This window comes from Microtus pennsylvanicus, chromosome 1 (genome assembly GCF_037038515.1).
Source record: "Microtus pennsylvanicus isolate mMicPen1 chromosome 1, mMicPen1.hap1, whole genome shotgun sequence".
Taxonomy (NCBI): Eukaryota; Metazoa; Chordata; class Mammalia; order Rodentia; family Cricetidae; genus Microtus; species Microtus pennsylvanicus.
The window spans coordinates 158773679-158789413 of record NC_134579.1 but is presented as its reverse complement, the minus strand read 5'-3'; the positions used below and the strand labels follow the sequence as shown (position 1 = coordinate 158789413).

At 33.8% G+C, this 15735-nt stretch overlaps 1 protein-coding gene across 9 annotated transcripts in view; it reads right to left on the bottom strand.

Annotated features, from left to right (window-relative positions):
• Grik2 (glutamate ionotropic receptor kainate type subunit 2) overlaps positions 1-15735 on the bottom strand; it is a 592264-nt gene that overhangs the window by 340535 nt on the left and 235994 nt on the right. For all 9 annotated transcript variants that reach the window (XM_075944195.1, XM_075944164.1, XM_075944134.1 and 6 more), the window contains 3 exons: positions 12126-12307; positions 6719-6772; positions 2178-2351 (listed from right to left, as the gene is read on the bottom strand). In XM_075944195.1, the coding sequence (XP_075800310.1) occupies positions 2178-2351; positions 6719-6772; positions 12126-12307 (410 nt within the window). The remainder of the gene's footprint in view (positions 1-2177; positions 2352-6718; positions 6773-12125; positions 12308-15735) is intronic.

The window sequence follows — 15735 nt, the reverse complement described above, 5'->3', positions numbered from 1 at the left end:
GGTCCTTGAAATGGCCCATTTTGAAGTTAAATTTGACCCTAACTTTGGTCCTATGAGCTAAAAGGAAACAAAGTGAAACATTCTCACTTCTAATGTTATTCTTCACAAGCACATTGGCTAAGAAAAGAATGGGATATCAAAAAGGGAACAGATGAGGAAGCATGGCAAGCGATTGTTGAACCTATATCCCCACAAAGACAAATCATAAACGTGAATTGACGTGGATTGGGTTTTTCATGCCACCTGCACAAATTTACAAAGAAATCTAGTGACCCTGTCTGGACACCTCAATGACCTCCTTTCTAAAGAAAAGCTCCACGCTCTTCATCAGTTAACAGTTAGTCAGAGAACGATTGGCGAATGGGCACAAAACCCCCTCTTTTTCTCCCTGCAATTCTCCTGCCTTTGTAATCCAAAAGAAATCTGGTAAAAGGAGATTGTTGATTGACTTACAGAATGTTAATGCCACCATGTGGCCAATGGAAGCTTTACAGCCTGATTTACCTATGCCCAAAGCTATTCCTAAAGATTAGCCTTTAATAATTTTGTATTTAATAGATTGCTTTTATACTATACACATTCATTCAGAAGATAAAGAGCATTTTGCCTCTTCTGTTCCCTTACTAAATCATAAATAACCTCAGCTTTGATATCAAAGGACCATACCACCTCAAGGCAAGAAACACTCCCCTATTATGTGTCAATACTATGTGGGAAAAGTTTTAGAGCCTGTGAAGCAGGCCTTCCCTTGGGCTTATATTATTCATTATATGAGCTATCTCACCTCCAAAGAAGAAGAGCAATATTCCATATATCTTATTTCCATATAAGACTAAAGATATGCTACATAAAAAATGGGCTTATCATTACACCTGAAAGAGTACAAAGATGAGAAACATCTTTGGGACAGCTACTTACTAGGACGACAACCCATATCCCCAAAATATGTAAATTAGAAGAGGCAATTTTGAAACACTTAATGACATTTAGAAATTACTAGGGAACGTTAACTGGCCATGTCCCATTTTAGCAATACCTAGTTGTGTACTAACAATCTACTTAAAAGTGAGGAAGATGAGATGGTGTTATATAGTCTTTACATAGTTGAGAGATAAAGGAAGAACTTCCGCTATGTGAACCCAGACTAAATAAGGCAGTTGTGGATCCTGTGTATACTTCATTTCCTTTACAATTACATATTTTCCCCGCTAAATTGTCTCCTACAGGTATATCCAAAGGAGATAAGCCTTTTGCATGAATTTATTTACACCTCAAGGGCAATAAAACACTAATTTCTTTGCTTACTTTTTTTGCTCAATTAGTAAATCAAGGGAAGACCAGATGTCAACAATTATATAAATTTGATCCATGCTGTATTATATTTCTTTGAACTAACAATAGTTAGTTTTAAAAGTATTCCAGGACTATGAATTAAATTTTCATTTTCAGTTTACCATGGAAAGATAGGAAATTATTTTCCAGCTGTATTTTCTCATAATAACTGAATTTGTGATTACAAAATTTATCCAACCTTCTCCCATTACACAGACACATATTTTATTGGTAGCTTTTCTAAGAGTATAAGAAAAATTAATGGTTCAGATATGTATCAATATATTAATACTTCTTTTATTCAGTCCAATGAGTGGAACTGGCTATTTTGATTCACTTATTACTGTTAGTTCATAACTGCTTAAATGTTGTTTCAGATTCTGCTTATGTTGTAGGATTATTTTCAGCAATAGAAATTGCTTTAATTTCATCTTTCCATTCTATTATGCTCCCATTACTACAGAAAGTACAATATCTGGTTAAACACCACACACACCCTTTCTTCACTCTTCATACACATTCACACACTAACCTCTCTTATTTTATAATTCATAGAGACTGTTAGGATTATCTTATGACAACTCTTAACCATCAGAGTACAAATTGTCTGAATAGCTGAATAATATTGGCTATTGCATGAAACTTTAAGACGCCTCATTTATGACCTCCATTCTCCTATGTCACACCACCTTTAAAGCCGAAACAATGGAGAGCTAAAGGCAATCATAACTCTGATATTATTTTTATGTCAAAACATCAAACTACTCTTTGCACCCAGGGGATTTAATGATTTATGCAACACTACTTAAGAACACAAAAGTTGATTTTTAAATAGGTATTCATACCGTCATAAATCCATCCAGCAAACCCGAGTCAGGTTTTGGGGGTGCCTGCAACCGTTCCATAGACCACTTTTCAATGATGGAGGAGACTTGTGTATTCTCTGTATTTAGTATTCTGAACCCTGTCATATTTACGCCACTGTATCTGTAGGGCTCCACATCAAGAGCAAAGAGGTCCTGAAACAGAAATTTCCTGTGTTACCAATAGTAGATTTAATTCATGAGCTTACAGTACTGAAATTATTACTTCATATTTTCCTTAGAAACTAACAGCAGTTTATCTCAAGTGATGTCAAGCATACTTTGCACATGAACACAAATCTATTGGTTACAATATTATTTAAACAACAGATTAACATACATGTAACATTTCTATAATCTTCTTGTTAAAGGATAACTTGATCTCATAATTTATGCAATGGTACTTTTCTTTAAACTAACAAGGGTATTTTTTCTTTGTCCTACTTTTTAACCAACTAGTCACATTTTAGTTTTGTTTTGCCTGTGTTTCTATGTTTCTTTTGCTTTACTTGCTTTTTTTTTTGAGAAGCCAATTCTGAAATAATGCTCTAATAAATAATAGCTCCATAAAAGATGAGGGAAAATGTTAACATTATGAATATTGTTAGTTTTAGGAAATTTGCGCATCCTTTGTTACGTGACCCATCTTAAGACCGACCATAATGAACATTGATTCTATTGACCTCGAAGATCTGTATACCATGAAAATTCTTGTTCTGCCTGTTAGTTTTCCTGGGAAATATGAGGCCCAAGCTACCAATGAAGTTGGATGTCATCATATAGATGCACAGTATCTGAGACTGCCATCCACTTTCTAACTACCATAAGGAAAGTTTTAGCTCTTTCTAGATAAACTGAAATCCCAAGCCCACATGAATGTCAAGGATCCTGTGTGCATCTTGTTTCCTACACACACTGCTATACCTTCTAGGGGACAGGCATAAAATCCAGAGGAAAGCAACTGGCATTGTACACTTTGCTGCGGAGGAATCTTTACAATTTTAGTATTCAATTTATATGATCTATCAAAAGACATAAGATATACTTTACTCAAAATGTAAGTAATTAATGTATGGTGATACATATGCAGAAGGAAAAATGCTTAAAATGATAAGCAAATTTGAAGTTAAAAACAAACAAGCCCCTTGGTGATTTTTATCGTGAGTGACATTTCAAATAGCAAATAGAATCTGAGTTGTAATGTAGTTCAAACCACTTTACACAAAATATGAGGCTTAGCGTCCTGAGTATTTTAAGATGAAGGAAAAAGAAATGTATAGAAGAAGCAAAAAGGTTACTCTCTGACCTTCTCTCAACTTTCTCTCCCAGAGTGGGGCCATAAAAGGATTCTTTTAGTCTACATCCTTTAAAAATAGGTTATGAGAGCCTCTTTCGTCTCTAACACACTATTTCCCCGTTGGAGTAGTGAGCAGTGAACAGTGCAGAATGCAGAAACTCATGGCTGCTAAGGCACTTAGATTAAGTGATTGCTGAGTGGTTAGTGCTAAACAGGACATTTATACCACCTTCTCTAAGTCTCATAGAGCATAAAAGAAGCAACAGCAGAACAAATAGAATGTGAAGATAGAACAAAGGGTTGTGAAAAGGTTAGCTTCAAGGCATGGCACAGTCATTGCAAACATGACCTAAGCAACTGTAGTTGCCTAAATTGGAGCAACACAAGATTCAAGGGCCTGAATAAGATGCAAGCTGTCAGCAACCAATCATAAACATAGAATAGTAGGTCTTATCCTTCATGTTGATCGATTGGTTATTGATTTATTTTAAGGGATGGATGTTATCATTTTTATTTGGGTACCAAACAGTGAGCTACCCAGGCCCCAATGGGGAGTTCCCCTAACTGACATTCAAATGGTCCTCATTATAATCTATGGTCCCTAAAACAAAACAAAAAGACACAAACATGGAAAAATGACCTGCGCAGAATAGGACAGGGCACTACAGAGGTAGGAAGGAAATAAGAGAAGGTGTTGTTGAAAATAAACAGAATGTGCTATAAACATTTGTTAATTTTTCAAAGAACAAATTTAATCAGGAGCAGAATGAGGGAGAACATGAGCAAAGAAGTCAGGACCACAAGGGGTGCACCCACCCACGGAGACAGTGGGGCTGATCTATTGGGAGCTCACCAAGGCCAGCTGGAATGTGACTGAAAAAGCATGGGATAAAACCAGACTCTCTGAATATGGCGAACAATGAGGGCTGCTGGGAAGCCAAGGACAATGGCACTGGGTTTTGATCCTATTTCATGTTCTGGCTTTGTGGGAGCCTAGCCAGTTTGGATGTTCACCTTCCTAGACCAGGATGGAGGGGGGAGGACTTTGGACTTTCCACAGGGCAGGGAACCCTGACTGCTCTTTGGACTGGAGAGGGAGGGGGAGAGGAATGGGGGGAGGGGGGAGAGGAGTAGAAGAAGGGGGAGGGAAATGGGAGGCTGGGAGGAGGTGGAAATTTGTTTTTTTCAATAAGAAAAAAGAAAAATATACTTTCAATAAAATTTAAAATTATATAAGGAAAAAAATGGAGAAAGAAGTCTTTCATTCTAGAGGACTGTTGTACAATATTTGAAAGTTCCTCAGTTCTAGGAGAAGCTGAATAAACAGATTTTGTTTTATTTCACCTAATTTACTATTGCTAGATGATACTGTATTTTTATCCAGTCATATTTACAAACAGCTATTGACTCTTCATCAAACCACAGCATATAAACTAAGAGTTCACTCCATGCCAGTGGCAACAGACACATGGGAACAGACACACAATAAATATATGCATATTTTTCCCTGTTGCCCCATCTTTTGCTCAGATGGGTCCCAACCATGTACTTTGTAAGATGAGGAAATCTGTCCCCATCCACCCACATACACCTGCTTTAAAGAATGACCAGAATATTAATAAGGTCAATGGCACTGAAAAGATGAGTAGAAATATGAGGGAGAATTAAATATAAAGCATGAATCTCATACAAGATTGATTGAAATCAATTTGATTGCAAAGGAGAATCAAAGCAAAGAAAATGGGAAATTTGGTTTATAATTAAAGAAGTATAAACCTTTATTTGCAGACAAATTTGTTATAACTATCCTAAAAATAAATGTTGTACTCTTTTCTTAACTATATGATAATAATATTTTTCAAAATTTTACAATTATATTGAATCAAGTTGCAATAGCATTATGTGGACCCATGTGAAAAGGAAAGAGCCATTCCATCTTCTCCTTCCTATTACCAAGTTTCTTATAAACTGTAAAAATCATCAAAGAAGAGGTGATGCAGCAACATAGCAGAGCCAGTCTTCATGTTTATATATAGCAAACATCCAGCTGTGCAATAAATACTCCTGGAGGAATCATCATCTCTCAGAAAGCTATTGAGAACAACTGGATTTTACTAACTGCAAAAGCTTGGAAAATAATTTCAACATTTAAAAATAAATAGCAAGAACACTGACTGAACTGTTCCTAAATGGAATAGAAAAAAACTGCTATAGAAGCTATAGAGAAAAGAACAAATGAGTAGAATTATGTGGATTATATAGGAATCAATAACACTTGAAAATTTGAATAAAATCAAAGAAGAATTGATTTGGAAAATAATGAATTGATATTTAGATGTTTTCAATTTATAACAATACCACAATATTTAGAATTAAACTGTAATGACCATGAAACCTGTACAGATGCCTTTACTCATTCTTTAGGCAAATGTGGTAATTGATCACTCATGATATGACAATCTACAGGTAAAGGATAATAGGATACAGGCTGGAAATGGGAAAGAAAGGTCTAGTGAAAGAGATGGAAAGCTACTTCTCAGGAGAAATCAGAACTGTAAGCTAAATGGAGAAGGAAATAAGTGAAACATGGCCTTGGTATTCACACATATAATCCTAACATCACAGGAAACAGGCAGGATTGCAAGAACCATTTATAAAATAGTAAAGACAAATTTTCCTGCATAATAAAGAAAATGGCATGGGTATTTCAGGACAAAATGTAAAAGTAATATGCAACTTGTTTATTGCAAGTTTAATCCTATTGACCTAAAATGTTACTAAATATGGACAATTTAATCAACTGAGAGGGCAATTAAAAAGGCTTGATATCAAAAACACACCCAAATCCAGCCATCAAACAAACAAACAAAAAAGAGCAAAGATAATAGCATGAGACATTGTGGTTGCCTAATACACTGGGGTTTTTTGTGGGTAAGCTAATTTTAACTCCTACTATGCCCTTAAAGGCTCTGGAGCCACATAATTAGACACACAACACTTTCAATTGATAACTGAAATGATATTATTCAAAGCCATCAGCTTCCCCCAGGAGCTATTAGTTCTATCTCATGAATCCTTCCAAGTTATATTAAGATAATATAAAGCATAAAGTAGAAATGTATTGTTCATTACATTACTTCTCATTCAAAAACGACATTTCCACCCTCTTAATAGTCATAATAATAAAATCTACAGCATTATTTTTATGTTTTAATAAATTACTTACCAGAGTGGTAAATATATAATGATAGTATTCTGTCATCATCCCCATAGCTAATGCCTAAGAGGTAAAAAAGTAAAAGAAACAAAAAGATTAGCATTGAGGGTATATATAATGTGAAATATATTATTTCAGTATGGCAGGTAATGACAAAATATACAACTGATATATAGTTAACTTCCATTACTCATGGTATATAAAATTGGATCATACTTAATTTTCCCAGTAGTAAGAAAACAATTATTTTTAAAAGGAATTTTTGAACCTATTCTTCTGACAGTAAAGCTATTGCTTGAATGTGTGCAATGGTAAAATTGATAGCATTATAGTTTAACAGCAGTAAAGTTTATGTAAAAGTAATATGCAACTTGTTTATTGCAAGTTTAATCCTATTGACCTAAAATGTTACTAAATATGGACAATTTAATCAACTGAGAGGGCAATTAAAAAGGCTTGATATCAAAAACACACCCAAATCCAGCCATCAAACAAACAAACAAAAAAGAGACATATAGTTTAAAAACATTAAAATTGATGTAAAACTTGATATTAGCACATTTCTTCCTTGGGTTTACATATAGTACACACACTAGAAATATCCTAGTGAGACATCCTTTTATTTGATTAGTTTTTTTTTTTTGTTGTTGTTGTTGAGAAATTAGCAGGAAGAGCTACAAAGAACAAGGTAAAGTAGTTCTCTTTCTCTGCACCTTAGGAATAATTGTGACATTAAGAAAGGCAATGTAAATCAGAACTTGTTAAAAATATGGATAATTAACTGAATATTTTGACTTTTTTCAAAGATCAGATAAAATTTACTAATTTTTTTTTGTTTGCCTTTTCTACATTTCTTAACAGATTCTGACTGACAATGGTTTTAGGTCAAGTTCCTTTTGTATTGAAATTTGCACTGATGAGAATTATGCCTGTCTTTTTCACTTCTAAAAAAGTAAGGGAAATAAATATATGAATAGCTGACAGTGAAACTGAAACCCATTCTTTTTTTTTTTTTTTTTTTTTTGCTAAAGGAAGAACTCCTAGATGGAAGAAAGTATTCTTATCTGATAGTCTCCTACACACTTCTAACTATTCAAAAATCATTTGCGAAGTAGCCTTCTCAGCTACTACCTGTGTGCAACGAACAGGAAAGCTTCATAGACATAGGTTGGCATTCGCAATTACGTAGACTAAATTTTGTAAATTTTAACAAATGTCATTCAGTATAAAGGGAATAGCCACTTCTAAAATAGAACACATAAAATACTGCTTGGCAAACTAAAGATTTAAACACAGAAAAATAAATAGGGAAAAATCACTGATTTCTATTTCTTGATTTAGTAACATTTCTATAACCCTATAACTTCTGGTTAAGTTACCCTAAGCAAAGTAAAGGGATATTTTCCTCATTAAACATTTACATTATCTGTTACACTAGAGAATGTCAGTTGCCAACAAAATGTACAGAAGCCTTCGTATCTACAATCAATCAATGACAGCTTAATATTACCATTGTTTCTAAAAACATTAGCTCAAAATGTGCAGAGACAGATAAAGAATAAGTTGTACAAATATCATTGATATTACTAAGGTATATAAAAAGTTAAATTAAATATATTGAATATTTAAACTATCAAAACTTCATAATGTAGGTTCAACTATTATATGCACTGAAAGAAAACTAGCACATAACAAAGTTAAATAAAATGCCCAACAGAGTAAGGACAGCTCTATCTCTAGTATTTGGAGTCTAGACCTGACTAAAGGACAGTTGGAGACACTAAATGTGAAAACAAAGTTACTCAAGTCAACAAAAACCAGGAGAATGTGTGAGAATTGTTTCTGCTAAATTCACAGAACTTTTCATACTACAATAGGTATATTTATAGGTTAAACCTGTAAGGGGAATGACTATCTTATCTCTGGTCTGAAAACTGTGACAGTTGCTGTCAGAAGGGAATGTGACTTAACAAAACAAAGTCGGTTGTAGTCCCATTCTCTATATGGGCTACAGGTTTGTCACCCTGATTTAAAAAAAAAAAAATGTTTGCCACTGGGAAGTGGTGGTGCATGCCTTTAATCCTAGTCCTAGGGAGGCAGAGGCAAGTTGATCTCTGTGAGTTCAAGGCCAGCCTGGACTACAAGAGCTAGTTCCAGGACAGGCTCCAAAACTATAGAGAAACCTTGTCTCAAAAAAAGGAAAAAAAAAAAAACCCAAAAAATAACAACAAAAAAAGTTTGAAAAATAGCAACTTGGCTCGGTCTAAAGCCGGCTTAAATCTGAAGCACACTAATGTTTCAGGAGACATGTCCTGGAATCATGGCTTTTTCATTAATTATGCCTCCCAACTCCATTTTAACCACCAGAAACTAATGGTGTTCAATTTGGATTTTTTTCCTTCATATTCATCCATGATAATTATAAAAGTGTATATTATATATTCTAAAAGATGTTGACTCCTTTCTAAAAATATGTGAATTCTAAAAAATATTCCCGTTTCATTGATAATTTGTAACTCCTAGCCATTCAGGCCAGCTTGTGAAACAGGGGATAGGAGCTGAACCATGGTAAGGGGGTGGGATAAACTGCCATAGGCTTCTTCTTTATTACCTTGAAAAATAGTCTACAATAAAGAGTGGGTTGGTTTATGGCTTTATTTGACATTTTTTAAAACTTTGATTTTGAAACTAAGAATAAATTATAAACTATAATATTTGATCTAAAGATGTTAGTACTCATTTAGTAACCTTAGAAACAAGACGGTTATTACCACTAAGATTAGCTTCATAGTCATTTGCTCTGTATCTCCCCTTAACTACACACCAAGGTGTCTTTCCAAACCTCGAACCACACAAAGGAGAAATATTTGCACCTTCTTGAGAATGATATTACTGGGGAAGCCTCAAAGGAAGTACATTGTGGCATACATCATATTTTCATGAAGACCACAAATGAATTTGTTTCAGATAAACTCTTAGGAAGCTGCAGCATGCAGCTAGCAGTTTTGTCATTCAGGTACGTGCTGTGTAAGCATTCTATTCTTCCTGCTAGATTCAGCAATAGGATTGTTCCCACTAAACAAAAGTGAAGGACAGAGGAAAAATACAAATATCAAATATTACATTTACTTTATAACTTGTTGCTGTGGGTTTATTTGCATTAGCTTTTACATTTCTTCTAAGATGAAGTTTTTTTTTTTTTTATTTTAGTTCACATTCTCTGATCTCAACTTTGAAGTCCTTGGTTATGATTGCCCTGTGTGATAGAATGTCCTCCTGAGGTTTTACTTCTGAGCATCTTGGCTTTGCTCTAGGGAAGTCTCTGTCAGAAATCTGAATTGAGGTGGGATTATCTGCTGCCTAAGCGTTGCTGTCGATTAATGCACGAAATTTGCCTCTAAGGATACCTAGTCAATCCTGGGCTTCACTCTCTTTCAGAGCTTTCAGACAAAATAAAATGCAGTTGGTTTGAACAAATGTTTAATTTATGTTTTTTTTTGTTTTTATTATAAAAGTACAAGTTTAAGCTGACTAAGGCCATTATTTTCTGGTTTTCCTATCATCTCTTGGATGGAGCACTTCTGAAAGCTCATCTACTTGTGCTGTTCAGCTCTAAACAGATATCTCTGGTAATCCTCCACCAGCCAATGGTGCGTAATCTCAGAAACACACATACATCACATCACCCTACAGCCTCGTCTTAGTTTAATTTCCATTACTGTGATAAGCACCATGACTGAACAGAATGTGGGGGAAAAAAGAGTCTATTTTGCTTTTTGATTCGGAACAGTGGATTGTGACTCCAAGCGATTGAATGATACTTTCACAGGGGTCACCAATGACACCTGGAAAACATAGATATTTACATTATGAATAATAACAGTAACAAAATTATAATAGTGAAATAGTGACAAAACTAATTGTATGGTTGTGGGTCAGCACAACATGAGGAACTGTATTAAAGTGTTTTGGCATTAAGAAGGTTGAGAGTCACCATTCTAAAGTCACATTCCATCACTGAGGGCAGGAACTGGAGGCAGGAATTGAAACAGAGAACACAGAGAAACAATCCTTACTGTAATCCTTGGCTTACACACAGCTAGCTTTCTTATACAACCCAGGACCATCTGACTAGTAATGACACCATCCACAACTGGCTGGGCCCTGCTCCCATCAATCAGAAATCAAGAAAATGTCGCAAAGGCCAATCTAATGTTAACAATTTCTTTACTGAGCATATTTAAATATTAAATATTATTTGGGATTTGTCTTCATATTCAAACAGAGCAGGGTTTATCTAAGGAACATTATAATATAGTGGATACATCTAATAGAAGGTAGAAAACTCTCTATTATTGGAGGTTTTCTCATCTTCCAGACATAAGCACAAATCAGTTAGATCTTAAAAGAAAAATCTGATCTATTGCTTGTTAGAAGCCCAGAGAAGAGGTATAAGCTAGTTGTCTGTCGGAGTAAAGAGAAGACCACTTCTCGAAATCAAGTGTTGTTCAGAAAACGTGAAAAGCTTCACTTCTGCTTTAGTGTTTATTCCATCATTACGTTCATACTGAAACAAAACAAAAACCAAAGCCAAACATAATCCCTCATATACTTTATCACCTGCATAGAAAGCTAGAAAAATATCCAATAAAATATGCGAATCTTAACAGTGCTCTACAAGTATTTTATCCTACACTTAAAGGCTTAAAGCACAGATTCAGTCTGTGTCTAGTAACTCATGCTTTACATATGTGCTATTTTTCATCATCCTCACAGCCAAAGGAAGCTGAGCTATCCCAGTCTAATGTTAGAGAGACTATGTGACTTGAACAGCACATACTACTAGCAAGGAAAGTACAGAGAAATTAGCATTTAACCAAATGATGTTCTCAGTATTCATTCTACAATAAAGCCTTGCCTTACTAAAAGAAAATTTCAAATTCCTTTTGTTTTTCAGTATGCTACCATTATGTGAACATTATATAACTGTAACTGCAATCTAGAGTAGTCTCTCTTTAAATGGGGGGCGGGCTGTTGCTGGAGACGAGATGCAAAACTTTGTGCACTTTTTGATCCATAAAATATGGTTTTGAACTCAAATCTTTGCTTCTGTCTTTTAATGGTATAAAATATTGTGCAATATGGTGGTTTGAGTAAATTAGTAAACTCTCACAATAATTGACAGACAATTGAAATTCATCTCAAAATTGCAGTGTTTAAAAGATTTTCAATATTGATTTTACATTTTTCCTAAAATAAATTAACTAAAAGTAATTGTCAGATTTTTCTGTAATTAAATCATGCTCAGATGCATTCTCTGACTTCTTAATGATGTAACACTAAGTCATTACCTTTAGAACATAGCATAAAGAAAATTTTATAATAAAACTAAGAATTTAAGTAACTTAAAATTTACCTGCTTTAAAATGCCCGCTGCCATTTCATGACTGCAGTCGAAGATTACATGGAACTCTTTGCCTCTTTTCATTTCTTTCAGCAAAGGCTTTGCATCCCTTGTATCAGCTGGCAGCTGACGGATTTTAAGTCTTAGATTGTACCTTGATGGAGCTTTGATGAGCTCTTGCAAACGAATGAGACCTTTAATAAGAAAGGGAAAAAATGCAGAAGCAAATCAAGAGCAGGTCATAGAATAATGAAAAGTAAATTTGACATATAATTATCTTGGTCACATGTAGGTGCTTTGGTGCAGGTCAGGGGACTAGCGTTGGAATTCCTTTATTTTTGTCTATTTATTTTCTTTTAAGCAGTGATTTATTATTTCAACTAATAGGGCCTGAAACTTACTATATAGTATAAGGTGGCCATGAATTCCCAGTGATCTTCCTGCCTCAGTCTCCTGAATTTTGTACAACTTTGTCAAGTCAATATATTAGTATAATATACATAACTTCAGATATTAAGAAATGTGCACTCTCTAGACAAACATCTTTCAATTATGGCTCAAAATATAACAAATCACTAATTTATCTTAGTAGATCATAAATTATTTTAAATACTATTGTAATTTATTGATATAAATAATTTTCAAGTGCTGAAACTCTTTTAACATTTGATACACAGAACCCTGGCACTCAAAAAAGAGCCCTTACTTAAAACATGTCACTGAATTCTTTGTGATTTAGATCAAGTCAAAAAATGTCCTGTCTCCTCCCACTCTTCATTCTTACATCTGTAGAAACACCTGTATGTTTCTTTCATGGTCTTTCTATTTTCTCTAAACAATTGCTTTGATGAAAATTATTACCATAATAGTAAAGAGATTTTAAAACAACTAATGTAGCCCCTTTTCTCTCCTTTCTCTATGTACATTTGCATTTTGCCTAATTATGTTTGGTAACAGAAATGGAGGCAAATTTCTCAACTAAAAATCTAACGTGTATTCAAAAAGCCTGTCAGATCATGAGAACAAAACCACAAACTGCCATTTTAACTAATTGTAAATATTATAAAATATTTTTATTTTCATTATCGATGTAGTACCATAATATAGCAGTGTTATAAATGCTGTTGGAGACACAACTACTAAAATAGTAAAGGGATTAAAAAAGCAAAATTTTCTAAGAATCACTCATTTAAATTGAGCCTAGATTTTTAAAAACTAAATGTCTACTCAGCATGTAGTACATGAATGCAAACAAATCTTATACTAATGTTGACTGCATAAAAATAAGATAGTTATTCAGCCCATTTATTTTAAAAGATTATATTAAAATTAAATCCAAAGTCTACTCTAGCTTGGGAGTTGGGCTTGGTTCTGAGTTCAGCAGTCAGTGATCGGTGTGCTTTGTGCATGATTCTGAGTGCTAATAACACTGGCTATGGATTAACATATAAAACACAAAAAGGAACTTGTCGAAATTGGCCTTCAATAAATGACAATTTGCCATTGTTGCTATATTGGCTGATGTGGAAAAATAAATATCTTTAAATCCATTCCTGGAATACATTTGTCACTGATTTAGAGAGGAAAAAAAAACTAATCTCAAAACTTTAAAGACCATTTTGGGAGATTCCCATGTTAACAAAGGAAAAATGGAGCTATCAAGTTATTATTTTATATATAAACTGTTATTAACTTAACAGTTTGGATTGAAAAAGTTCAACTGACTTAGAAATAGACATTTTCAGAAGAGTGGTTTTTGCAGAGCTCCTCCAAATATAATGTCTGCCAAGTAGTTTCAAGTCTTTTAAAAGCTCATGTGGATAGTTCATTGAGCCACCATGTACAATAAATGTTTGCTTATTCTCTTCACACATATATATCCCCGCTGGTATTAATAGAACAGACTTCAGTTTGCCAGTTTCCCCTGGGGGATGATATTGAAGAGTGAAAAATATAAATCACTGTTGCTAGTAGGAGCCGCCCTCTATTACTTGAGAATTTGAGTGAAATGTTGTCTTCAATTATTTTTTTGACCTGTGTTCTGTGCAATACTTCTTTATGGAATACACTGTTTTGTAGATAAATGTAATCATTGCAATAATCATTTTAATGTAGTCTTTAGCTATAATTAATAGAGGTGAGGGAAGCATTTCTATACAAATGTTATTTCCATTGGCTGTTCACCCTTAAGTATTTGAATAAAATCTCCCAGTATTTCCATAAGAAAGATAGAATCTGGAGAGCAGTTGGAAAGTCAAGTGGAATCATGGTTTTATATTCTTGTTTTCTGTCACCTTCTCCAACAGGTGGCTGGAGTACGCTTGTGGATTATCAGTCTTCCATGATATAATTTCTATCTTTCCATATCTACTCTCTTCCCTTGCCTTCTCGTTTCCCTAATATTTTAACAGAAATCCCTCTCTAAATTTTTATATCTTGAATATCTTGGATAAAAAGGAGAGGACTAACAAAGTAATTTAATTCATTTAAGACATCAAGAGAATTAATATTTTCCTACTTATTGTGTATGAAATATTTGATAGTATTCCACTAATATATTTGATGGGATAAATTTTTATTTTAGCTTATCTTTTTATTTTTAGGTAGTTTTTGAAAAGATAATAAAATCACATAATTTCCCTCTTTCTTTTCTTTTCCTCCCTCCAAATCCTCGCTTTACCCCTTTTCGTCTTTCAAATTCATGTACTCTTTTTTTAATCAATGCTGCATACATGTGTGTGTGTGTGTGTGTGTGTGTATATATATATATATATATATATATATATATATATATATATATATATATATATTATTCCTAAATATATAAGTATAGCCTAAGCACAAGCTGAACAAGGACACCAAATGTAGGAATGCTACTTGTAGCCAACTAATGAATGTTAGGAGTCGAAAAGTCTTCCCCAGGGAAAACCACGTCAATTAGATTATTTCATATTTTTATAAGTCCATTGTTCATGTTACCAAGGTCAATTCACACAAACATATATTGTGCATCAATTATCCCACCCACAGCCTTGTTACTTCACCCTCAAGTAGGATGGAGATTTCCTCCAAAGGAAAATCAGTATAAACCTTAAAAATCTATTGTTACAAAATTAATTATGTGTTTCCTCTGTGCATCATTATCTATCACTCCACCTAACTCAAATATCCTTCTCTTTGCAACTTATGACTAATGAACATGGAATTTTTTTTGACAAGATAGTCTTACACAAATTTACCATATGTAAACAAATATACCTTCTTATATATACTCTATGAGATTTATAAGATCATCTTTTTCTTTGTTTAGGAGAAAGATCTTTCAAAGCAGTTGACATGTCTTATATATAGTCCTGTTTCATATTAACTTGGTGTTGATAGAGAAATACAATAACACATCTATTAGATTTAATAAGAGCACAGACATTTTCCTGAAAATATGCTCCATACAAATACGTTTCCAGCAACATTTCAGAAATACTGTTTACTTAACAAACTTGGCAACCAATTATTTAATGGCAGAACAGAATTGCAACTCTGCAAAACAGACTTTTAATTAAATATCCCTTTCCTTTAATGTAATTAGTTTATACAATGATAATAAAAAGAAACACCACACAGA